At 43.7% G+C, this 25,846-nt stretch overlaps 2 protein-coding genes across 2 annotated transcripts in view; one reads left to right on the forward strand and one right to left on the reverse strand.

Moving 5' to 3' along the window:
• Positions 1–25,846, reverse strand: part of LOC119449490 (post-GPI attachment to proteins factor 2-like) — a 354,194-nt gene that overhangs the window by 84,586 nt on the left and 243,762 nt on the right. The window lies entirely within an intron of this gene.
• LOC119449482 (3'-5' RNA helicase YTHDC2-like) overlaps positions 1–25,846 on the forward strand; it is a 67,243-nt gene that overhangs the window by 4,386 nt on the left and 37,011 nt on the right. Inside the window, exons 6-18 of the mRNA XM_037712663.2 lie at positions 502–604; positions 4,079–4,235; positions 4,597–4,651; positions 5,171–5,327; positions 6,074–6,227; positions 6,342–6,534; positions 9,430–9,608; positions 12,479–12,569; positions 12,944–13,031; positions 13,957–14,037; positions 14,755–14,961; positions 17,348–17,452; positions 25,456–25,621. Of these exons, the coding sequence (XP_037568591.1) occupies positions 502–604; positions 4,079–4,235; positions 4,597–4,651; positions 5,171–5,327; positions 6,074–6,227; positions 6,342–6,534; positions 9,430–9,608; positions 12,479–12,569; positions 12,944–13,031; positions 13,957–14,037; positions 14,755–14,961; positions 17,348–17,452; positions 25,456–25,621 (1,736 nt within the window). The remainder of the gene's footprint in view (positions 1–501; positions 605–4,078; positions 4,236–4,596; positions 4,652–5,170; positions 5,328–6,073; positions 6,228–6,341; positions 6,535–9,429; positions 9,609–12,478; positions 12,570–12,943; positions 13,032–13,956; positions 14,038–14,754; positions 14,962–17,347; positions 17,453–25,455; positions 25,622–25,846) is intronic.

A 25,846-nucleotide genomic window follows, 5' to 3' on the forward strand; every position in this document is an offset into this window, starting at 1 on the left:
AACATAGACACCAAGGACAACACAGGGGAAATTACTTGTACTTACTAAGTGAATTAAAGAAAATTATAAATTAATGGACGAAAAGTGGATGAAAAAACAACTTGCCTTGTAGTACCTCACTTATATCCACCACAGTGGCTACGGAGTTCTGCTTCTGAGCACAATGTCACAGGTTCGATTCCTTGTTGTCTTGGCTCAATGGGAGCGAAACACAAAAGCACTCGTGCACTTAAATTTAGGTGCACATTAAAGAATCCTGTAGGGTCAAAATTAATTTTGAACCCTCCACTACTACTGCGTCTCTTCATTGCCCACTCTGCGGTTTCAGGACAATGGAATTCCACAAAACTTTTTTTAATACATACCTCACCCATCCATTGACTTGAGCAGCACCTTTTATTTGTATGGGCTATTTTTTTAAACCAGTCAACATGTTGCATTATTTTTGCTTTGACTGCAGCACATAAGACTGTCATAATAAAACTGTGCCTTTCTTTGCAGGGTGTCACCTAAAACTTTGCTGACAGTGTGCACTAATGGCATCCTCCTGCGTACCCTCATGGGCAATGACTCTGCAATGGCAACAATCAGCCATGTCATTGTGGTGAGTACTAGTAGGGCTTCTTCGTTAAAATTTTTGCCCCAAAGGACGGTTATGATAGAAAGATGCAAAATTGTTTTTTTACGGAAAAACAGCTTTTATAAATGAAGCTAAAACAGACTCGGCTATCATTTCATGGAAGACAAAGCCAGATACACACAAAACAGCTGTCAGCTTATTTTGCTTGTGCCGTATAGCAAATATCACAGCCACTGGAGAAATCCCAACCATTCAGGTTATCTTTCATACTTTCTTTGGAGGAGGTGATTTCTTGGCTTTTCTAGTGCTGTTTTATTGAACTTGTGAAAGGTTGAGCAAAGTTAGTTCCATGCATGTTCATCTTCAGGGTTTACTCTAATTAACAAAAGTTCTGGCTATTTTGAGCTCGCAGGCGCAGTGCATACAATGCACACTAACGATCGTGTCTGCTAAGTATTTTCTACACACCATAGAAAGAGCTTAAGTTTCAAACTAAACACTGTTTGCCCTTCTTCTTGTGGGTGCCGCGCTCCTAGCCGGAGAGACGATGCCTATTGGCCCAATGTACTTGGCAGTGCTGTGACGACATAGTGACATGTGTCTTCGAGAATTATTCAAGGCAAAGTATTTGTTTCATCTGTTGCTTCAATCGATTAATTGAAATTGAGAGAAATAATAAAACATACAAACTGAATGTCTGGGTGTTTTTGTTTTACTTCATACCGGAAGTGACATGGATGTACTTCTGTTTCGTATGCTTGTTCCCACTTCGTGCAGTCGCGTGCGCAGAGAACGAGACTGTCATTTTCTACCGTGTTCCAGCTCCGCGATCATGTTCTTTCATACTCTTGTGCCTGCCTCAGTGCTCGTGATTGCGGCACTGACTTATACCACTAATCAAGTGTTTCCATGCAAAGTTTGCAAAATCGTTCGCTGCGTGAAATAAGACAGGCGCAACAGCTCGCGCACGAGACCATCACCGGACGTGCGCTACTCAGCAAAAATGCATGAGAGAGAGAGAGATAGAGTTAAAAAAAAAAGAAGGCGGGGCCCGTCACATATTCGTCACTCGATCCTCCGGCTCCAGTATGGGAGAACACAGAGAAGGAATTTTTTTATGACATTTTTGCTTGCGGAGGCCAGACGGGGCAAGTTGAGAGAGTGTCCATGTTGGCAGTGACACTTGGCCTCCTGAAATCATGGGTTTGCGGCACTTCAAATATTTCTATCTCTGCTATTAATGAACTAATTTGAAAAATTCTTGCGGTAGAGCACTCCTTGAGGGCATGTAATAACTTCCAGTGTATAACCAAAATTTGCTAAAGCTTCCCCTTAATTTTTCCTCTTAAATTTCTCTTAAAGTAGGAGGAAATTCCTCTTCAGCTTCCTCTTAAAATTAAGAGGGAGCTTTAGCTTCTTCTTAAAGCTTCCTCACGATCAAAAAAAGACTCATGTACTATCAAGTTTACGACTCTGTTAATCAGCAGTAAATGAATATCACAATTCTGTTAACTGCACCTAATAATACATTTAATGTGGGCTAGATTGAGATATTATACACCAGTTTGATTTTTGCCACTAATTTGTGAGTACTAGATCTTTTGCAAAGCCCTCATAAATATTGTAACTATATGACATTTTTGCACTTGAAATGCTCTAAAATATGCATTTTAAAGAACTTCGATATCCTTTTTGGTGCCTACTTACAGGCATGTAAACTTGGTGCTTCCTTCTTTTTTTTTTATTGCGATAGCAATTATATGGACACTCAAAAGCAGATTTCTGCCGTCGGCGTCGCCGTCGCCGTCGCCGTGAGGTTCCGTATGACGTCATTTGGAGATGAAATCGTCGCCGCGCGCCGAACGCTGTATGTGCGAGTGAAAGGGCGCGAGGGGCGCGTCTTTCACGGGGAGTGAACGCACGGCGGAGAACAAACGCGCGTTCTGCGCCGTGCTCGCTTAAGGGCTGCAGAAGTAGGCGTCTCTTTTCTCCTTTACAATCACCATATATGTATAGCAAACGCGCCTTCGTCGGATGCGCGAGAGGCCGTGGGGGAGGGGGAGGGAAGGGAGGCGACGTTTAGCTGCGGCACCAAGTGCCTATTTATATCAGAGGCTCCAGCAACAGTCACCAACGCCGCACGCATTTTGAGCTAACGCGGGCAAAACGCCGATGGCGTCGACAACAGTTCTGCGTGTTGTTGCTACCAAAGCCGCTCACCTTACTTCGTATGACATTGCTGTGTTGCTATCGCATTCATTGCTTCGCCCTTAGGGCGAAACTGTGACATTTTTTTTCGCACCGAAGCTGTTAAGGGCTGAGTCTTTGATGGTCGCGCCCGGATGTAGAAAAAAAAACTCTCATTGGCCGTATGCTGTATGTGCAATTGAAAGCGCGCGAGGGATGCGCGCTCTCATGGGGAGCGAACACACGGCGGAGAGCAAACGCCACTTCTTTCGTCGCGCGAAAGGCCGTGGGGGGACGGGAGGGAGGGGAGGCGACGTTTAGCTGCGGCACCAAATGCGTATCTTGCGACCGGGCGTAAGGGGAACTTGCGACTCAATCTCTCACGCGAAAGGAGGACAGCGGGAAGGCAGCATGGGAAGGAGGGGTTGCGGCTTCTGCTCTGCGAGCAACTTGTACTTTTCGGGGCTCCAGGCGGTCATGCGCACCGTATCTTGAAAGCAATCTGCAACACGGCTACTACTTTTGTATGTGCTGTGCTTTCGTTGCTCAGTTTTCGTTGAAGCGATAGACCGCATGAACCTTTGCTTGCTGCTGCTGGCAGCGCTTGCTCACGCCAGCGTTTTGACAGCGGTTGTGTGCGGTCACACAAACGACGCGCAGAACTGTTGTCGGCGGCGGCGGTGTTTTGCCCGCGTTCGCACCGAACGCGTGCGGCGTTGGTGACATGTTTACAAAAAGCGTGCTAACTTTTGCCGTACACCCTATGGCGGTGTACTGTAGCGACCATAGTTATGGCCATGGTCCCTGTGGTCACTAAATAAATGAAAACCACCGGATCATATATATTCCTCATTCTTCAATAGTTCAAATAACCAATTACACCATCATATCGTAATAGTCATAATTGGAAATACATAATTCCCACCATAGTACAGCTTCGCTGGTCTTCCATCTCCACCCTAGTGGAAGGGCTGACAGTTTTTGTTCTTTTTAAGCTTGCCAATTTCTGTCAATAATCGTAAAAAGTTCGAAACCCTAAATCAAAGTTCTTCCTAGAGTTGCTAAAATGTACTTTTTCTCTTAAATGCAATAAATTTCATTTGTATCAACCCAACAATTGTCTTATAAAAGTATTTCTGCATTTTACATGTTTTTGAGTAGGAAAATTGAAGTTGGCCCCAAGCAAAGCTTCGGCTTAATACACTAGTGCTTTTTTGTTTTGCTTCTGCAAGGCTATGGTTGTTGAGCATAACCATTTTACTATCATTCTGATTACTAATGCTGCTTTTCTTTTTAATCTGCTTTTCATAGGACGAGGTTCATGAGAGGGACCGGTTTACAGACTTTTTGCTTACTGTGCTGCGGGACTTGCTTCCAAAGTTTCGGAATCTAAAAGTGATTCTGATGTCTGCAACCATGGATGTGGAGCTGTTTGTCAAATACTTTGGTGGCTGTCCTGTTGTGGAAGGTATGTTGCTCTTAATTTTTCTAAAGCAGTGATGTGTTTACCTACTTCCTGTGTTATGAGCAACTGAAAGGAAATTGTTCACTGAATTCAAATGGATTTGGCTGTGGCAATGTTAACTTAGTAACCGTCATGTTCCAGTAATTCATCCTACCATTGCTAGTCAGCATAGTCTGTATTCAATGGGTATATATTTATCATGAATTTTCTTGGAATTTCCTTTTGAGTTTTATTCCTTTGAATAGTGACAGGTGTGAATGCATACACTTGGTTTATGCACTTATTCTTCAATTACATCCGAAACACATTGTCTTTTCTTGTACTGTGCTCCACATTTGAAGTACTGTCTCATTTTTTGTTTTAGTGCCATCACGATCATATGAAGTGAAGGCTTACTTTCTGGAGGACGTCTTACGATTGTAAGTGCAATTCCTTGTGTGTGTGTGTTTGTCAGTTCGAACTTGTAAATTTTCTCCTTATCTTCCAGATTCAAATTCTTCTCAGGCATCAGGGCACATATCTAAAATATATAGCTTTCTGCAAGGTGTGCTGTTGTGTGTTTGTGTATTAAAGGGCAGTTCGCCAATTGCTTTGGGCAAATTAATGAGAAGGAAAGGCAAACAATAGAAATTGGACCACATTTTTAGACCACACTTTTACGTTCGAGTTACTCGTCACATTATGATGTCACATGTGCATTGAAAAACCAAACTCACTATGTATTAAGACCCTGCAAATAAAATATCCAGAAAGTATTCAAAAATTGTACATCAGGGTCATTTATGATTAGTGACATTCCTATCATTCTGAGCAAAGCGAACTGAGAGCAGAATTTTCATGTCCCCGCTCCTTTCACTTTCGTTTTGAAATCTTATGCTTCCTGTCTCTAACTCTCGTCACCTGAAAACTGTGGCATGGTGCTTGGAAAATGAATACAGGACGGGGTACACCAGCCAAGCCATGCTGAAGCTGAAGAAAAGCAGGCCCCGGGCTGAGCAGCAGAAGGTGCAGCTTGCCAAGTGGTGTGATAGCCAGGGCATAACCACAACTAGTACTGCCCCTTCAGCTAACAGTCGGTCACCTGAGGAGGACCAGGTATGTGCAGGGTACTCTTTGAATGAAGTATCGAACAGACCAGTGTTTCTTAAACTGTAGTTTATCAATTCCCAGCAGCCTTTGAAATCTCCATTGGCAAGTATCATGTAAAGAAGGAATGAAGCAACAATCACAATGCAAGAAGCCTCATTTTCCTCATCTTCGAATCAAATTGTGAACAAAAAAGATGCACAGTTTTGCCCGAAAGGTGAAGCATTGATTGCAATAGCAAATTTGGAGACAGTTATGCGAAGTAAGGATCGTAGCTTTATGGGCCGTATAAATTTGGAAATAGTCGCTTGCTAACTAAATTAACAAGCATGGTGTCAGCGCGCACAGGCAAACATGAGCACATCACACTGTATGACCATGGACACTCGCTGTCAGAACGCTGGCGTCAGGAAGCGCGGCAGCAGCAGCAAGGGAAGTGACCTTCATGCTGTGAATCGCTTCAAAACAAACTGAGTGACGAGAACACCGCACGCTTAAAGGTATGAGCCACCTGCAGATTGCTGTCAGGATAAGAGGCACCTTTCCGGCTCTTGGTAATCCTGATGGTAGCAGACAATCATCGACGGGTGCTAGTGGATGGATGTCAAAACAATAAAGTACTTATACATAGGGAGTTGTTGCTTAACTGTTGCATTTTGTGAGTGAGAGTTGAGTTCTCAGTCATCAAATTTGTGTGGAGCTCTTCATTCAAGAAAAAGGAAAGCATATTGATTTCCTGCTTTTGTTGCATGTAGGAGGAGAAGGACAATGGCGATGACGGTGATTCAGCCGACGTTGATGCGCACCTGACTGCAGAGATGGACCGTGCTCTGCAGAATGCCTGGATGACGGGAACAGATGAGGCTTTCTCCCAGCTGCTCTACTACATCCTCTCAGACAATGTCTCAGGTAATTTGTATGCATGGTCACTAAGTTACGTTCTGTCATCTTGTATATCGGCCACAGCCACACACATTCTGGATCTCTGTACTCATTTTGCTTTTGCTATCTGCTTGCCTCTAGTCGAGTACCGTCACAGTGAGACGAGTGCCACGGCACTTATGTTAGCAGCTGGTCGAGGCAAGGTGGAAATAGTGGAGGAGCTGCTGTCTCTCGGAGCAGACCCCCTGGCTCGCGCATCAAACGACTGGACAGCCCTTGATTGGGCACAGCACTTTCACCAGTCGGGGACAGCCGAAGTTATCCTGGCTCACTTGTGAGTGCAAGTCAAGTGGTCCTTCCTTCCTTGTTAAATTTTCTTCCCTGTATTGCCCTTTAACCTACCCTGCAGCAGACCTGGAAGTTGCTCGTGAGAATCACGTGCCAAGCATGAATACATTCAAACCCACTTATAACGATACTGGTTTTAACAATATATATTGGATATAACAATAAGCAGCCAATGCACTGTCAAGTTTTGTATGTGTTCTATAACGAAATAAACTGCTTACTACAATGCTCCCACGCCGTATTATCGGTTATAACAATTACCGTATTTTCCGGACAATAAGTCGCACCTATTTATAAGTCGCACTCCCCACTTCTCACGAGTTACAATGAAAAGAATGTTGTATAAGATGCACCTCTTTTAACTCTGTTGGCATGATGAAAACTGATTATGCACACTTGTACATTCATCGCAATATCTCGTACTTACCCATGTCATGGCACTAAATTTCCGTAAACAATAATTTTACGAGCCGCAAATTTTAGCAGGAAAGAGCTTCAACCAACACACCTCTCGGGTGCAGAAAAATCAACATTTATTGCACTTCGCTTGAAGTCATCATCCTCCGATGCAGTCAAAAAGTTCAGCCACTTCGGCCAGCACTATCGCTGAGTCATCATTGTCGATCTCTGAGTAACTTTTACGAGACGTAGGCACGTCGCTGGCGTTGCCTCTATGGCTTGGTGTGCTCGGGACGAACATGCGAATGGTCACCATGGGCCTGCCCGAACCTGAACACACGCATACAAAAGTAAAATAGCAACTGGAAGCTCGAAGCAGTGTGACTTTTCGCGTGGGGGCTACAGATGGTCATGATAACCAAGTGGTGCTTTTTGTAATGAGTATATCTCGATCACCACAACACACAATAAAACATTGTGGCACCCTTTTCCTAAACTATAACAGCAAAGTAGTACGCATGACCTCCAATCACAAAGGCACCCATATTAGGGAGGCCAAGCTGGCTGCCACTGTGCTGCCTACATAGCAAGCCCTAGAAACTAATATCTGTCGACAAAGGCACTCCACTGTTAATACAAGATTCAATTCCTTTCAGAATGTACCATGCAAGATTTCTTGTACTCGTGGAGAAAAAAAATTTTCGCTCATAATGGCTGTGCTAGCCTGCATGGTTTTATGCATATGCAAGTTACACCTTTGTATATGCATTAACAAAAACTTTTGGAAGAAAAAATGTGATTTATAGTCCGGAAAATAAATACGGTAAATCTGCTGACTGGGTGCGTGCACTGAAAGGAAAAACAAAAAATAAAATCCTTGGAAAAAGAAAAAAAAAAAAACATCCATGCTGATGCATTCGCCTGTGTGCCCCACACCTTAGCCACACCCGCTTTTGTGCCAAGCACTGCACAAGGCACACCTTCATTGCAATGCCCTATGCATCCCCCCCACCCACTTCCCCCTCCCCCCTGAGTGTCATGTAAATGGAATTTTTATTAAGTTAACAGGTTGGCTGGTATGGTAGGGCTACACCTTTGTATGTTATACCCCTGTCACACGGGCACTCGAAAGTCTTTTGAGCAAAATGACTTCTCCTGAAAAAGAGGTTCGCTCGCCGACACACGACAGGGAGTAATCTCTTTTTCAGAAGTGATCTAGTCTGGAAGGGGAGTTCGTCTATCTCATTTACGGACGAAAAGGAGTAGCCTCAAAACCAGTGGGCACCATAAATTATCATATATTAAATGAAATAAGCTAATGCGTATTTTTATGTCGCCTAGACTCATCATAAAAAATAAATTTGTCTCACAGAAGGTGTAAACCAAGTACTAATGCTCATTTTCTTAGCTGGAACGCTGAAGCCAATGCCAGAAAAAGTAGCCCAATTTTGCCTGACACACATGTGCACTTCGCTAGTTCTGAAAACGCTCTTTAAACTGCTGCAGTAAATCTTTACATTAACGTTTCTTAATCTGGCATTGTTAAATTTATTTGAAAAATGTGTAATAGAATAAGTTTTTCACTTTATATTTCAAGATACTACATCATTTTATTTTGGCCAATTTTGTTTTCAATGCTAGCACCATGCTTTCGGTAGCGTGTCCAGAAGGAAACAGTAAGAAGAGATCGTTGGTCCCGTGTGTCTGCTGAGCAACACCCCTTCATTAAAAAGTCTTTCAAATTGGTAAAAGACTGCTTACGTAAAAGTGTTTTTGCGTGCTCATATGACAGAGGTAGCTTGCTCGTATAACGTATTACACTTCGTGGAATACCGGATTGCCGGTGACATGGACGGTAATAGCTACGCTGGTAGTGACATCTTATGATGCTTTGTCCAACCATAACATGTGAAAAAAGTTTTTGTGGTATGTGGATGTTCTTTTCCATCACGGTGGATGTTTACCTTGTCCACCACGCTGATGCTTACCTCGCTGCCACCGCTTTACACATACAGCTAAGTAGAATGTCATTGGTGACAGCACGTAGAGTTCAATGTCTTTTCCGTTTGAAGTCTGCACTACAAGATGGTTCTATACCAATGTGGATGCTTACCTCTATTTCTCCAGCAACCCAGCATTTCAGAAATGATACTATATGTTTAATATGTACAGGCTAAACTCTCTGTTATTGTAGTTGCAGCTTTTGTGTACGAGACTGTCTGGTTGCAGGTCATAAGAGTATAGGCAGGGTTTTTGTGTTCCTTGATGACTTCACAGCTTTTGCTTAGCAGAAGAGATTAGCAGAAGAGCAGAAGAGTGTAGCAAAGGTTCAGCTTACTGATTGAAGCAAAGGCATTCAAAACTATTATGGATCCTTGTGGCCACATCTGCTGATTCTTTGGGGCTGCTTTCTTTCAACATCACTGGCTTTTGTTTATGTGTCTTACTTTCTAAACATTCTGCTTGCCTCTCTCCCCAAAAGGTTGGTCATGCAGAACGGGCTTTCAAGGTCGGATGACTCTGTTGGCATGGCTGAGCAGGAGTTCACAGCGGCTGAGCGTGAGCAGCTGGATTTGTACCTGCGCACAACGAATGATGACGAGACCGACCTAGACTTGCTGCTAGCCCTTCTGCAGAAAGTCCATGCGAGTTCTGAAGATGGTAAGCACCAGTTTCACTCTGCACCATTTGACAACATGGACAACAGTAGCAATAACCTGTAACCTAGCGCCAAGTCATCGCCTTTTCCGCCTCAATATAGCTTTAGAGCAATTATTTTAGGGAGCCGCAGACTGCAGTCATGGCTGCTTCTGAAAGCTTACTTCTTAATTTAATGACTTTTTGCCACTTTATTGGAAATTGTGATTAAGAAGGTGTAGCCAGCCTCACATTGTTCTCAATGACTATGGCAGTATTATATTGATAATCGAGCGAAAAAAGAAGTATGTGTGAATGGGGGGTGCCAGGAACATTTTCAGGTACAAGATAGCAGGGGTGGAATTCCTGCTCCAAATGCGCCATTCTGCTCCATTTGAGTTTTCCTGTGCCATCCTGCTCCATCGCCCGCCAATTGTGCCAAAATTAAAACCCTGCACCACACTGCGCCATGCAGGAAATTTTACTACGAATAAGCGTTTGAGTTACTGGGCAAGCTCGTCGTCTGTCTGGTTAGCTCATTTAGTCTAGGCTACGATTAGGCCGTAGCGATTTTAACGCGACAGCGTTAAGGGTCCTGTGTTGCAGAAAATCCGGCGTCAGCATCCGTGGCAAAGAAAATCATTCCCGACCACGCAGACCCTCTGCGTGGCGCAAGGTTTTGGTGAACAAAATTGAATTTCTCACAGAAATGCTTCAGAAAAATGGTAAAGTATGACTTAACCACAACCTACCGACATGGTGGCATCGGATTGTAATTTTAATGCACGAGAAAACATAATTCTGTTACGAGGAAACTTAAACACAAACCCCTTTTCAGCATTTCTACCATACCAACAGCGGCGCGCTCTGGTAGTTTACTTGCGAAAATGCTATCCAGATGGCGCTTGCATCCTCAGCAGGTCAAATTAGGAATTCGCCTGCCTAATGCGTTTTGGACGCGTGTGCGTCGGGGCAATAGCGAACAATTAATAAAATAACAAAAAAAGATGCTAGGGCCTTCACATTTTAATATAAGATGACTTATATTGCCCCTGGAAAAATGTCTTCCCAGCAATGCATTTCTGTTTAAAAGTGAATCCGACTTTAAGGTGATGGATGTAAGCTTGGTCTTTGTAAGCTGGCTTTCCCACGTTCTGTGTTGCAGTGAAGCCTACTGGAAGAAAAATACGATGCGAACGGGGCCCAATAACGCTATTGCGTTCCACTCTTAAAGGCGAAGCTTAAGCGACCTCGCAATTTTTTATTTTTTACATGCGCTCTGGGAGTGCCCCTCTTTATAGCACCACACGGACCACGTATTGATGGCGGAAGCATTTTATTCATTGGTCAAGAGCCACGAATAGATTGATCAACTCCGGGCTGTCTAGAAGGCCCACAATGCGGCGGTGAGGCTTGGCCTTCCCGTCCCAACGTGAAGGTGGCTCGCAGTCTTGCCCCTATAAAAACGGGGTGAAGATTCTTCCGGACCTCAATAAATTTTACCACTGTACCAAATTTGATTAGATTTGTTGCATATAGAAGATACAGTTAAAATCTAGGGACAGGTTTAAGCGGATTTTTGATTTAGGCCATAGATGTATATAAAAATTGTCGAACATAGCCAGCTTTTCAAAAACGAAACTATTAAGTTCCCAACTTTGTAACTCGACAATGAAAAGCGATATCGCAATTCTGTAAATTGCATATAATTGTACATCTAAAGTGGACAAAATTGATGTATAATACAGTGCTCTGCAATATACCGTTGTTATGCGAGTGTGACTTCTGAGAAACACTTGTAAACAATGTAACAAATTCACATAAGAATGGTGGTTGGTAAAGTTGGCAGTGACTATCATTGTGCTCCGGTAGTTGGGAAGTTGAAGGGCTGAAAGATGGCCAAAAGTAAATTTATTTTGGATTTTATTTAGTATTTTGTATACCGCAACTAATCGTGCAGGCGCGAAAGTGCAAGGGTCGTTTTGAGCGTACCAGCTAGCATGTAGCCAGCTATGTAACGCAGAAGCAGCCAAAAGGGAGTGGTAGGCCTTTACCTTTTTTTCACGCTTGTGCCTTTTCGTTACGTGTATTTATCGCGATTGCGAAGTAGGATAAACAGGTGTAGCGGCTCTGCTTGTAGAGTGCACGCGTAAGAGATACGGGATTCTCAGGTTTAGGAGGAAGCTTTACATTGGGGACTTCTATCTAAATACATGGGAAAGGAGGAATCATTTTTCTTGGCAACCACTGTACCAAATATGATGAGATTTGTTGCATATAGAAGATACAGTTAAATATAGGGACAGGTTGAAGCGGATTTTTGATTTAGGCCATAGATGTTTTTATAAAGATTGTTGAACATAGCCAGCTTTTCAGAAAACGAAACTATTAAGTTCCCAACTTTGTAACTCGGCAATGAAAAGTGTTACCGCAATTCTGTAAATTGCATATAATTGTACATCTAAAGCGGACAAAATTGATGTATAATACAGTGCTCTGCAATATACCGTTGTTATGTGAGTGTGACTTCTGCGAAACTCTTGTAAACATTGTAACAAATTCACATAAGATGGAAATTGATATGTACTCTTTGGATGCTCTAACGGATGCAGTTTACAGAACTGCGATATCTGTTTTTGGTGCAAAGCTGCAAATTTGTAAATGCCGTGCTTCTATTTTCTTGAACTTGATAATTACTGAAAATTTCTTTGAAAAAAATTCAGGCTTAAGATCAAAATTCCGCCTCCAAGAGTCACTAGAACTTAACTGTCTTTGACAAATGCAACAAAATTTATTACAATTGGTCCAGTGCCTAGCAAACCAGTGCTCCTCATGTAATGAAATGGTCCAATGCGATCGAGCCTCTTTTTGGAACATTGCTGTTTCTTTTGCAGGTGCCATTTTGGTGTTCCTTCCTGGGTTCGATGACATGAGCACGTTGAGGGATAAAATCCTGGCAGATAAGAATTTTTCTGGACAGAAAAGGTGAATACATTTTACACAACATATTTACAATCGCAAACTAGACTTGAGTGTTAGGAAAATTTTTCTTTGAAGAGCATAGACAGGAGAGAAAACTTAATATTATGGGCTGCTTCCAACTCATTGCTCGTGTCTTTTCCAGGGCCATATTATAGCACTAGGTCTTCTTTCTCTTTAGCACTTACATGAGCTGTTTAGACACACCCTTTAGCCGCATTTTTCATACCTATGCCGATTGTGGCAACTAGCACACCTCCGAGCGCAGACTTGCTCTTCTGCAAATAAATTACAATTACAATTTACAATAAACATCCAGGTTGACCTTGTAATTTTACAAGAACTTCAGCGACAAGTCACATACTTCTCTCTCTTTTCAGGTATGTCCTGTACATGCTACATTCAAACCTGCAGTGTAGTGAGCAGCGGCTGGTCTTCAACACAATGCCACCTGGGGTTCGAAAAATTGTACGTGTTACTGTTTTTTGTTTTTTTACTTCATGTTGTTTAGATCTCTTGCCACAAGATATGTTGCACAGCTACTTTTAGTAATTTTCATGGAAGGCATGGTGTAGTGAGATTGCCATGGGAATCTATGCATCCTGAGGATTTTGTACTACAGAGGGTTTATCAATAGCGCCACATGACAAAAGGTGCTCTCAGTTTTGTTACTAATGCAAAAAGCATCATTTTGCTTGTGCAGTTGTTCCTGCTAAACCTATAGCCATTCAGTTTATCTAATGAGCATAAACGCCGAGCCTCCCAACTATCCCGAGAACAAGTTCTGCTAAGCTTTAAATACTTTCTATGAAACATGTAAAGCACATGAATGTTTCCCTGTATCCACTTGGGACTTGCGACCACTTAGTGTAGGCTGGCACAACCTCGCTTATAAGCTGGCCATTTGTGTAGTCCCATGTGGCAGTGTGATCATGTGAGCCAAACAAGTTGACCACTTTTACAGGAGTTTTGTCTGTTCTCGAAAAACCTGATTGGAGTGATGTTATAACTTGATGCTTTTATCTAGGTTGCACACTCAGCTTGCAGCTAGCCAGATTTTCTGATTCTCATTTGAGAAGAACTAAAATATGTATTATTTAGAACTATGTACTATGTAGAACTATGTAAATATTTAGAACTATGTACTAAATCGGTGTCTGACATGTTTTACATGTCAGACACCGATTGTGTGATCATAGCTGTATATTATGTCTTGAGGCAGACAGCAGATGATAACACTATCAAGAGCCAACCAATTCTATATTATAATTGTCCTTACTAAAATAGTGCATGGATAAAGCTCGCCATTTTTTTTTTTTTTTCAACTTGCTGTTTTGCAAGATTCCGAAAGATCTTTTATGTACCTAATGATATTCACTTCTCTACATTGCAGGTTCTGTCAACCAATATTGCTGAAACAAGCATCACCATCAGTGATGTCACTTTTGTCATCGACTCCGGCAAAGTTAAAGAGGTGGGTGTGGCATTGTGTATCGTTATTACTTTTCTGCAAATACAGGCTTTGCTTTTAGAATTAGCAGAAAACAGCTGATGCGGATTGTACCATCTGGCTGCCATTCTGTTATTTTAAGAATTTGTCATTGCTTGACAGGGTGGCTGTTATCCTCCCAAGAATTCTTTAGTGATAGCTTTTCATGTTTGCAACAAATACAAATACTAAAATACCCTAACAGATGTGATTTTGAGGACCTTGATGTATATGTCCTTGTAGCAGTAGTGTATAGGTCTTCCTACCTCTTGTTTTTACCTTGTTTCAGTATGAGGTAAAATTTCGGCACCATAATCTTCATATTTATCTAGGCACTTTTTACCCACATAGGTGCAGTAGTTTCGTTTTAGCCTATAAATTTTCTTGTGTTTGGGTGAAGAAGGTTGCATATATAGACATGGGCAGTTGATGTGGCTGATCATCTACATTGGCTCAGTGGCTATGTAATTTCACTGCTGAGCACAAGGTCTAAGGTTCAATTCCTAGCCATAGCAGCTGCATTACAATCTGAGTGAAATGCAAGAATGTTCATTTGCTTTGTCTTAGGTGCATACTTAACCTCTATCGTAAAAATTGGTCTATATCTCTTTCCTTCACTATGGCATCCCTCATAGCTCACAGTTTAATTTCAGTCTTTTAAACTCCTGTCATATATGCGTCTGATTGTCTGTGTGTGTGCAGAAGTCATTTGACAGCCTGACCGGCACCAGCCTGCTCAAGTCTGTGTGGGTGAGCCAGGCAAGTGCCATGCAGCGTCGAGGCCGGGCGGGCCGCACCCACCCCAATGGCGTCTGCTTCCACCTAATGAGTCGACAGCGCTTCTGCAGCTTGGCTTCTTTCCAGCAGCCCGAGCTGCTGCGCCTACCACTTCAGGAATTGTGCCTCCAGGTGAGCCGAGCACTGACCCCTACAGCATGCTGTCTGTGGCACCGGCTCACAGACTTCTATAGTACTTGGTGACAATCTAAAAGTTCAGTACAAGCTCTGGCCACAAAAACATACCGCACCTGTCCTCTGTGCCCCTGTGCTTTGAGACGTACAGTGGAATCTCATTGATACGAATCTGCAGGGTACGTTTTTCGAGATAATACATAGTTTTTTTTTTTTTTCTTTTTCCGGCCAATGTCCATAAGAGCAATGTATTTTCGGATGATACGTTTTATTTTCTGGTTCCTGTGAAGATCGTATAAACAAGATTCCACTGTAGTTTCCGAGAGATGCTGATATTGAACCTCCACCTCGATGTCATGGGATTGAGTGAGTGTAACCGGCTGGCACATCTATACAAGTTCTCTTTAAGTCTCGGACTGTGAGTTGTGCCATGCGAATGAATCTACTACAGTAAAATCTCAGTGATACGAATCTCGCGGGGTCGCGTGAAATATTCGTATCACCCAAAATTCGTATCACCAAACCATGCTCAATATCAAGAATAAATGAATTTATTTTTAGCAGAAAAAAATTCCTAATGGTGGTGCCCTGTTGATACATTCCTCGCTGCTACGTTTTCCCAGCCGCTACGTCGCGTTTTTGTGTTCCCGATCTAAATCCTACATTGACTTCCATGTATTAAGTTCCCCTTGATACGTCGCCAATTTGTAATTTTCCTGCATTTTACGTTGCGTTTGAATGTAGCGGTCACGTAAATTTAGCGGTGCAGCCAGCTTGCACGTTGCAACAAGCAACCAGCATGTCGCCGACACGGCACAGCCGCCGTATCTTGAAAGCAATCTACGACGTGTGCAATGTGTGCGCCCGTGCAGGCCTCATCTTCAAAACGATTTGCGACGTTTACAAAGTGGGCCTAGTGCCGGATAGCTTAGTATGCACTGTGCTTTCGATGTTTCGTTCGCTTTGAAGCGAGAGACAGTGCAAAGGTCAATTCGCTTGCTGCTGCTGACAGCGAGTTCCCGCGGTCATCGAGCGCGATGGGTTCATGTTTACCTGTGCGCGCGTGACACTGTGTTTGTCTATTTAGTTAGTAAGTGAATGTTTACAACTTTATGTGTATATTATATTATATATATGCATATTATATTATATAAACTGCTGTCCTTACTTCGAACAGCTGTCTACTAATATATGCTATTGCAATCATTGCTTCACCTTTTGGGCGAAACTGCAACTTTTTTTTTGTGGTCCCTATAAAAAACGTATTAATGGGGTTATACTATCCGTGTGCATTTTCTTCTTGCCCTAATCATCAACGATCGCCTTCTGGAAGGCGTAAAAGTGTGCGCTCGTGAGTTCACGCCACTGAACGCCTCAGCACGTCGAGTGTAGTGAGCGTTTTAGCCGTCGTGGCTGCTGTAGGGAGCGTTTTAGCTGACACGTGGTCGTCGTTGCAGCGGTCCTCGTCTTCTTTCTCGCTGGTCAAAGCATCAGCTAGGCTGTAATGGGGTCCGGTCCACTCGACAGGGGAACCAATGAGAGATTGCGCAGCCACGTGACGTAGCTGGTTGCTTGACGATTATGGATCCCGCCCAGATCCCGCTCTGCTGGCTTGTCTGTGCCGGTTAATTTTCAGCCTTGTTTTCTGATTGGGTGGAATGTCTCGGCAAGTTCATTGAGGTAACAGCCATAAAAACAGACTTGTAAGAGGTGCTGGTGTCTTCGACAACTGCGCAGGTTTTGATAAAAATTAGTTTTGGTAAAAATTAAACTGAGGGTGGTGCTTTATTTGAGTGCACTAGAAAATACAATGAACTAGTATTCAAAAGTGTTCAATAATTGTGACAAATGATAGGACAGTCAGCGTTTAAAAATGTTGTGCCTATGCATGTGTATCCAGTGGCAGCAGTGACATCAAATGAGTGAAGCGCAGTCAATAGTTTCTCAGTACTATAGTCTCAGTCAATAGTTACTCAGTTAGCAGAAATGCACGAAAAAAATTAAGCATTCCATTCTGGAAAATGCATGAGTCAAATTGTATCATGTTAATTGTGTACTTAAGACTGCAAACTGGGAGTGCATCGGTGAAGTTCTGCAGCAGTATGCCAGAAATTCTGAAGGTTTCGTCGAATACTCCTAGTTCACTTCGAGATATTTGTGTGACCGATGATAATTATACTAGTGGAACTGCAGTGTAGCATTATGTATCCAAATTACGCAGCTACTGTAGTAACATAGGTGGAGCTATGGCTAGTGCTGGCAATGACAGTAATAGTGTGTGGTTGTCATGTGGTATAGTGCATTGAGGACCAGCATGACTTATATTGCATGTCTTCACTATTCTTGTCTTGCCTTGAACTCATGTTTTGCTTTTGTGTTGCAGGCAAAGCTTCTTGTGCCACCTAACGTCCCCATAGCTGACTTTCTGGCACGAGCTCCGGATCCACCTGCGTTCTTAGTCACGAGAACAGCTGTCACCCTCCTGAAGGTGAGTCTTCCCTGTTCTCAACATAGTGCTTACCAGACCGCTCTTGATTTGGCAGTTTCCATTTAACGTTGACACAGTGTTAGCTACGCTGATATGAATTTTTTAATTGCCAGACAGAAGGAAGACTGCATTGCAGTAACAAATATTTTTAGGGCAGCTGTTACCCTCTTCAAGGTGGCACTTCTTCTTCAGCATAGTGCTACACAAGTAGCTGTGCTGACGAGAGCTTATTGAGGTGTCATACCTGGACTGATAACCGTGTAAGAGATGATGCAACGCAGATTATAATAGCTGTACTGAAAAACTTTATTATACCATGATCCAGTGAACTGACTGGCTTTGACGAAGTGCACACAGAATGAAGCGATGGGTTGCTGTCATCTTGATTCACCAAAAGCTTGTTTTCGTTGAGGATCCGTATGCTTGGCTACACCACAGAGTCCAATAATAAAGTTTAAAAATCTTCAGTCACCATGGAAATCATGGCTAGTAAAAAAAAAATATTTTTTTTTTTACAATTTGTTCTAGTCATTGAGAAATCACATTGCCCCTTCTTTTGTTGTTCCTTGTGATTCAGTTCTGCTGTGTCCTATATCAGCAGCAGTTCTTTATTGCACTTAAAGGGACCCTGAAATGATTTTGATGATATTGTACAAATGTACTGAGTCGTTAGGGTAGGTCCTTCTTATCATTAATTGACGCATTTAAGCGTTCTACATAAAGCGTCTAGTTTATTAAAAGGTATTAAAAAAAGTCACAGGCCTGCGCAGCACATGCAGCGCAGTCACAGCGTACGCTGGTGGAGCGGCTCAAGAGTAGCTCCAATTTCAGCACCACGCACACCAGGGTCTTCGCGATAGTCTCTTCGCCTCGTTTTGATGAGAACGACCTGAACTGCCAGCCCGGCGTCGACGGCGAGCTGCGGCTTGTAATGCTCTCTGCACAGCAGTCTGCTGAGCCCAATGATGCCAGGCCGCGCAGGCCTGTGACATTTGCAGGCACCTTAACTAGATGGTGCCACCGTACTGGCGGAGGCTGGGGATCGATTTTTTTTTTTTTTGATTGCATGCCTCGTCTGAATGGTATCTCGTCATCTGCTCCTGCGCATCCTGCGTTTGCAAGCGCATTAACTAGATGGCGCCACCATACTGGCCGAGGCTCGGATCGTCTGCGCCTGCGTTTAAAGCGCATTTTTCCGGTGCCTGATAGCAAGCGCTTGCGTGGCTCGGGGTAGAGTATCTGGCTCCCACGCAGCGGGTGCGGGTTCAATCCCGGCGAGAACCGGATACTTTTTTCGCATTTCCAGCGATAGCGGGTACGAGCGCCGGACATCATCGCGAAACGAAATGGCTATTAGAATGATCCCATAACAGCTTACGCTGTAAAATGTGCATCGCTACCAATCGAAGCAGCGCCGCCACGCCCCTGAGTTTTCAGCTGCCCCCTCCCAATTGACGTACCATATTTACTCGATTGTAACGCGAGGGGTGACTTTTCATTGCGTCCATCAAGAAAAAATAGAAACCGCGAAAGTAATGCGAGGGGTGACTTTTTGTTGTGTCCAGCAAAAAAAAAATGTGGTTGATCCCTCTTATATAGGAATCGGTATAGAACACGAAAGTGAAACGTGTCTTCACAGAAGTAGTGTAATGTTTATTGCACATTGATATATAATGTCTATTGGTGTTTTGTGGCTAAAGCGCCCTTAGGCGTTGATGCACCCACGCTGACGCCTGGTGGCACGTCTCCTCCATCACGACTACCAACGTCGATGACCATGAGCAACCGTCGTGCATATGGAAGCTGCACTACGCTGCACACGCTAGCACAACGCGAAAGACGAAGCACGTAACTGACACACTAATACAACGCGCAAGACAAAGCACGTAACTGAATCGTCACCGAGTCAAATCAGCGCGTACAGCGCGTCGTAATTGCAGCCTCCGCGATCAACTTCAGAAGCATTTTCAGAGCTAATTGCGGAGGCCACGCTCCGCTGTGCTGAGTACGGTGAACGCCACTACCAACGCCACCTAGGTGGCGTTGGTAGTGCTTCTTGATGCCAGCGTCCCTTCGAATGCTGGCATCGAGGCGTCGTAGTGCTGAGACCACCGAAGCGTTCAGTGTCGGTGCGCGTTAGTGTCATAATGCAGTACTTCTCTTTTCTGCTCGTAGGCGGCGGCACCGCCCCGAGCAAGAGCGCGGGTACACGGAGGAGTGTTAGATATATAAGGCGCGTCTGTGTAGCTCTCTGCAAATGCGTTTGTGGCGCAATGGGTTAAACGCTCGGCGATCTATCGTCGCGGACCGAGAGGTCGTGGGTTCGATTTCCAAATTTTGCATGTTTGTGGAACTTTTTCTTCTGGTTTCTTTCTTTGTATTATGTTCTATGACGTATTTCCGTGACGGAAATACGTCAGTGAAGTCTTGGTGGACCCCGGCATAAAACACTTTCGTGTTAAAAAGAAAAAAGAAAACCGCTAAAGAAACGCGAGACCACCGCATGCATGACAAAGTCGCATTTTCGCCCGAAAGGCGAAGCATCAATTGCGATAGCAAATTAGTAGAGAGCTATACGGAGTAAGGATAGTAGTTTTATCGGCTGCATAAACTTGGAACACATTCACTTACTAACTGAATTAACAAGCATGGTGTCAGTGCGCCCAAGCAAACATGAATGCATCACACTCGATGACCGCAGACAACCACTGTCAAAACGCTGGTGTGAGCAAGCGCGCCAGCAGCGGCGAGTGAAGGTTCGCGCGGTCTATCGCTTCAACGGAAACTGAGCGGCGAAAGCACAGCGCATACAAAGGTCAAAGTCGTGTGGAGATCACTTTCAAAATACGGTGCGTGTGACAGCCTGCAGCCATGCAAAGTACAAGTACACAGTTGCGGCAGAGTAGAAGCAAGCCCCCTCCCTCGCACGCTGCCTTCCTGCTTTTCCTCCTTTCACGTGGGAGATTGAGGCGCCAGTTCCCCTTGTGTCTGGGGAACTAAACGTCGCCTCCGCTCCCTCCCTCTCATTCTCCCACGGCCTTTCGCACAACGGAATACGCAGCGTTTGCTCTCCGCCGTGCGTTCGCTCTCTGTGAAAGCGCGTGTCCTTCGCACTCTTTCACTCGCACATTTCACTCGTTGATTAGAATTGGGTGCATCGTTGCACTTTTTAGACAACTTGAATTTCAGTATTCGAATGTAACGTGAGCATTGACTTCAAGTAGCAAAAATCTGGAAGAAAACTAGCGTTACAATCGAGTAAATACGGTAGTTCGCACAGTTGACGTCAGTTGGGCGAGCTATCCAATTTACTACCCAGGTAAATTTGTTTTTAAAATAAAAGTAACAGAAAGAGAATGCATAATGACAACTTATCACTGCATTGATGCACTTCCGGCACACAACAAGTGTTCTGCTTGTGTTACAACGATCTCCGTGTTGATGTGAGCTGCGCAATCAATGTTGGTCTCGAGCATTCTTTTCATGAGCACCCTGGATTGCCCTTGTTACATTGTGGGCTGCAAATCTAGCGATCAGCGACATGTTTTACACTTGGTTACAACAATAGTAGCTCTGTGTTTGGCTGGCTAAGCTCTGTGCCACCAGGTGGCTGCACCGTGCCGTATGCTCAGGCCGCTTACGTTTATGCTAAAGCCCCTTCATCACAGCGGTAGTAAGTATGGATCGCGGGGCTTTAGTTCGCGCCTCCGCCCATCCATCAAAACACCAAGCTCGCCTGCAGTTACTGCAATACTGGACATGCTCGGCGCTGCGACAGAATGCGCACGCTGCTTGGATAGCCCTCACGGGGGATCAATGGCCAGGGGGCTAGCGGAGAGGTTGGATTGGATTGGGAAAACGTTTATTGAGCCTGCAGTAAAGCGCGCACGCGCGCTTTAGACTGGTCTACGTCGTCAGGTTGGAGAAGCTTCGTGCGCTGGCTCCAAGACAACTGGAATTGGACGTCAAGACGTCTCATCATGATGTAGAGCCGGTGAAGGCAGAGCTTAGCCCCAATCACTTGGCAAACAAGTTGAGAAGAAGAAGCATGGCTTGGGGAGAAGGGTAACTTGTAATCGTCCATAGTTCTCTTATTATGAGAGCTTCACCTAAATTGTGGCGCTACTGTTTTACTGTAGCTATACCCTACGCGTCTACAACATTTATCTAAACCATTTCATAGACCCTTTAAGTGTTTTACATTTAACATTTACTTACGTATTGCATTATTCATAGTGCATAAAATAGTGGAATCTCATTGGTATGACTTTCACAGAAAGTGGGAAATAAAACATGTTATCCGTAAATCGTACTATCCGAAATGATTTTCAAAACGGGAAAGTTTGCACGGTAGGCGGGGAACTAACTTTTCTTCGGCAGCATTGAAATAACTGGTCACCTCGCGCTGCAGTTTTTTTTCAATGTCTCCAAACAAGCTCCTTTGGAAGATAAAGAAAGTGCGTTTGGTCACTTAACTCGGTTTTTGCATGTTAAAAGAACCCCAGGTGGTTCAATTTATTCCAGAGTCCCCCACTAAGGTGTGCCTCATAATCAGATCATGGTTTTGGCACGTAAGACTCCATAATTTTTTTTTTTTTAACGAAGCTTCGAAGAGTGTCCAGTGCTTCAAGCATGCCGCCCACAGTAGCAAACTTACCGACAAAGTCATTTCCTCGCACATCGTCATTGCTGTCTTTTTTTTCCTCGGCAGCCATTTCAGCAACCTCTGCTATGAAGTTGTGTGCAGCTCGCAAATCGCCACCTGTTCTTACGCGGACACAAGGTCCTGGGAAGAAATGTTCTAAAGTTCAAGTTCTCCCAGTCTGGGATGTCAAGCGTAGTTTCGAGATCCTCGTCGCCCAATGTGTTAGGCACACCAAAAAAAAAGGCTGCATTTCTTGAGGCAACTTGAAATGGTTTCTGGCTTCACGTGCCCCCGTGACATTGCCAAAAAGTGTATGGTGCCAAGGAGGTTAACCAAGTTTGTGTTCTTCTGCACAATCTTGGCTAAAAGCTGCCAGACCAAAATACTTCAGAAGTGAAACTTAACGTTTCTTGTTATGTCAGCTTCTAGGGGCTGCAGGTGGCTAGTTGTGTTTGGTTGCAAAAAAAAAAAAAAATCTTTAAGCTCACGTGCAAGATCCATTCACTTCTTTTTCGGGTTCACTTCAAATTTGGAAATGTCAATCTTCTCTTTTAAAATTACTGGCTTACGTTTTCTTGACACTGTGTGGTAGACGCATTTCTAGAAGTAACGAAAAACTAGAGAACAAGGTTGCAAGGCAGCCTTAGAAATGAGACAGGCAACTGACACAATGAGGCCTGAAAGACAATCTTGCCATTTCAGCTGATGTAAGCCTCATTCAAGCCTTGAAACGCTGGAAACTCACTCTACCAAGGGCACCGCACATTATTCCCTTGAATTGTGGCCTCCATGATTTCGGTGCACCTTCATGCAGCTAATCACTGAGGCCTTACTTGCACTCATGAGGCCTTAGCTTGAGTGCACTTGAAATCGGGACAAGCTATGGTACGAGCTAATAGAAGTCGTCGATGGTGCTGGCCACAAACACTCCCACGTACAATGGGACCATTGGTCGCCAGTCGGTTCAAAGTGCATCAATCCAGGGAAGTGCCCTGTGAAGGAAGTTAATTAAACCACCACTGGAGGTCACAGTTGGTTGCACCCATGTGTGACCAAAGCCAGTGCAAACTGAGGAAAATCAACAGCTGGAGGCAGTGGGGCAAAGCATTGGCGTGTAGCAGATTCTTGATCTCGCTTGTTTCCTTACTTGAATGAAGTACGTGGGATGTTAGCTTGGTGTTTAGAACTGAATTGTTTGTACGCTTTGAAGCTTGCAATTTCGCCAGTCTTCACAGCATCATTTCTCGATCCAAAAGTCGTGCCACGGGCAGTAGTGGCTGTCATCCTGTGGCCTCGGCATCCTAGAAGTACCTGTCAAAATCAAATTTTGCACTCATCGTCATCATCAGCCTATTCTTTATGTCCACTGCAGCACGAAGGCCTCTCCCTGCGATCTCCAATTACCCCTGCCTTGCGCTGGCGGATTCCAATTTCCACCTGGAAATTTCCTAATCTCATCACCCCACCTAGTTTTCTGCCGACCTCGACTGCGCTTCCCTACTCTTGGTATTAATTCTATAACCCTAATGGTCCACCAGTTATCCATCCTATGCATTACATGGCCTGCCCAGCTCCATTTCTTCAGCTTAATGTCAACTAGAATATTGGTTATTCCTGTTTGCTCTTTAATACACACCGCTCTCTTTCTGTCTCAACGTTAGTCCTAAGAATTTTCGTTCCATCGCTCTTTGTGCAGTCCTTAACTTGTTCTCGAGCTTCTTTGTTAACCTCCATGTTTCTGCCCCATATGTTAGCACCGGTAGAATGCAATGATTGTGCACTTTTCTTTTCGACGACAGTGGTAAGCTCCCAGTCAGGATTTGGCAATGCCTGCCGTATGCACTCCAGCCCAATTTTATTCTTCTATAAATTTCTTTCTCATGATCAGGATCCCCTGTGAGTAATTGACCTAGATAAACGTACTCCTTTACAGACTCTAGAGGCTGACTGGGGATACTGAATTCTTGTTCCCTTTCCAGGCGATTGAACATTATCTTTGTCTTCTGCATCTTAATCTCCAACCTCACTCTTACACTTTCTCGGTTAAGGTCCTCAATCATTTGCTGTAATTCGTCCCCATTGTTGCGGAATAGGACAATGTCTGCAAACCGAAGGTTGCTGAGATATTTGCCATTGATCCTCACTCCTAAGCCTTCTCAGTCTAAGAGCTTGAATACTTCTTCTAAGCATGCAGTGAATAGCATTAGAGAGATTGTGTCTGCTTGCCTGACCTCTTTCTTGATGGGTAACTTTCTACTTTTCTTGTGGAGAACCAATGTAGCTGTGGAATCTTTGTAGATATTATTTCCTAAGATATTCACGCATACTTCTTGTACTCATTGATTATGCAAAGCCTCTATGACTGCTGGTATCTCTACTGAATCAAATGCCTTTTCATAATCTATGAAAGCCATATAGAAAGTCTTATTGTACTCCGCAGATTTCTCGTTTACCGCATTTATGACATGGATGATCTGATCCATTGTAGAATATCCCTTCCTGAAACCAGCCTGTTCTCTTGCTTGATTGAAGTCAACCAAGGAATTGAAAAATTATAAGCCCATTAGCTTGCTTTCAGTATTGGGCAACACTTGACTTCAATTTTGCACTCGTGTTATCCCAATTCAGGTAAAAATATGATCATAATAAAAGTATGCCAATCCTTAATTTTTATATTACATTTGCAGGAAATGAAAATAAAACCGTGTTATCCCGAAAAACTTATTACGCAGGATCGTACCAACGAGATTCCACTGTAAATCTTTGCACTTTCTAGTGTGCATGTCATTATTTGTAGATCATGTATGGTAAGTAACATTCACATTGTGCAATTATTTGTCGTGTTCTAAACAGTTATTGTTTTTGCAATGTTCTGTTAATCATTAATAGCCCAGAAGTGACAACAATGTTACATGTATTTCAAAAGTGTCGGAATTTGTCTGCGAGACAAACACACAGCCTATCACACGCCACATGCATAACCAAAGCCTCTAGTCAGAAAACAGCATGCAAATTCCACATTGCCATTACAAGTGCTTGTGGAAGGTCTACAAGTTTGCTGCTTGCCTAATTGGTTTCACATTTGCCTGTTGTTGCATTTCATAGTAATTCTTGCACTTTTCTTCTGCCATTCTACCTGTTGTCATAAAAGCACAAGAGTTGCCAGAGCAACTGTCAAGTTTAAGGAAATGGTTGTTTTGGCTTCACACTACAACAAAAATGCCATTTAGGCAACTAAGGTGCCATTAACTGGCTAAGGTCAATAAATATACTGCAGTCTACTATTAAAGAGTTCATCAGTGTAGATTTCTTGCACTAATTGGGCTGTTTTTTTCTCTGTCACGATGTGCCTGGGCAGACCATCGATGCATTGGACCCATCTGAGCAGCTAACAGAGATGGGCCTACACTTGCTCGACCTTCCCATTGAGCCACACCTGGGGAAGATGGTGCTCTATGCAGTTGTACTCAAGTGCCTCGACCCAGTGCTTACAATTGTTTGCTGCATTGCTGTCAAGGACCCCTGTAAGTGCTGCATCATTGTGTATTGAACACACTTCACCCAAATGAAATCTAAACAAGACAGACGTTCACAGAAAGATGGAGACTTGAAATGGCCAACAGCGATTGGACAAGGGATGTTTCAGGTTCGAAACAACATCTTAACAAGAAACGCTTGTCTTCATTCTCTTTTCTCTGACGAAGAAAAGTCTCCTTGTCAAAATTTTGGCTCCAGCCTGAGACATCTTT

This window comes from Dermacentor silvarum, chromosome 4 (genome assembly GCF_013339745.2).
Source record: "Dermacentor silvarum isolate Dsil-2018 chromosome 4, BIME_Dsil_1.4, whole genome shotgun sequence".
NCBI lineage: Eukaryota > Metazoa > Arthropoda > Arachnida > Ixodida > Ixodidae > Dermacentor > Dermacentor silvarum.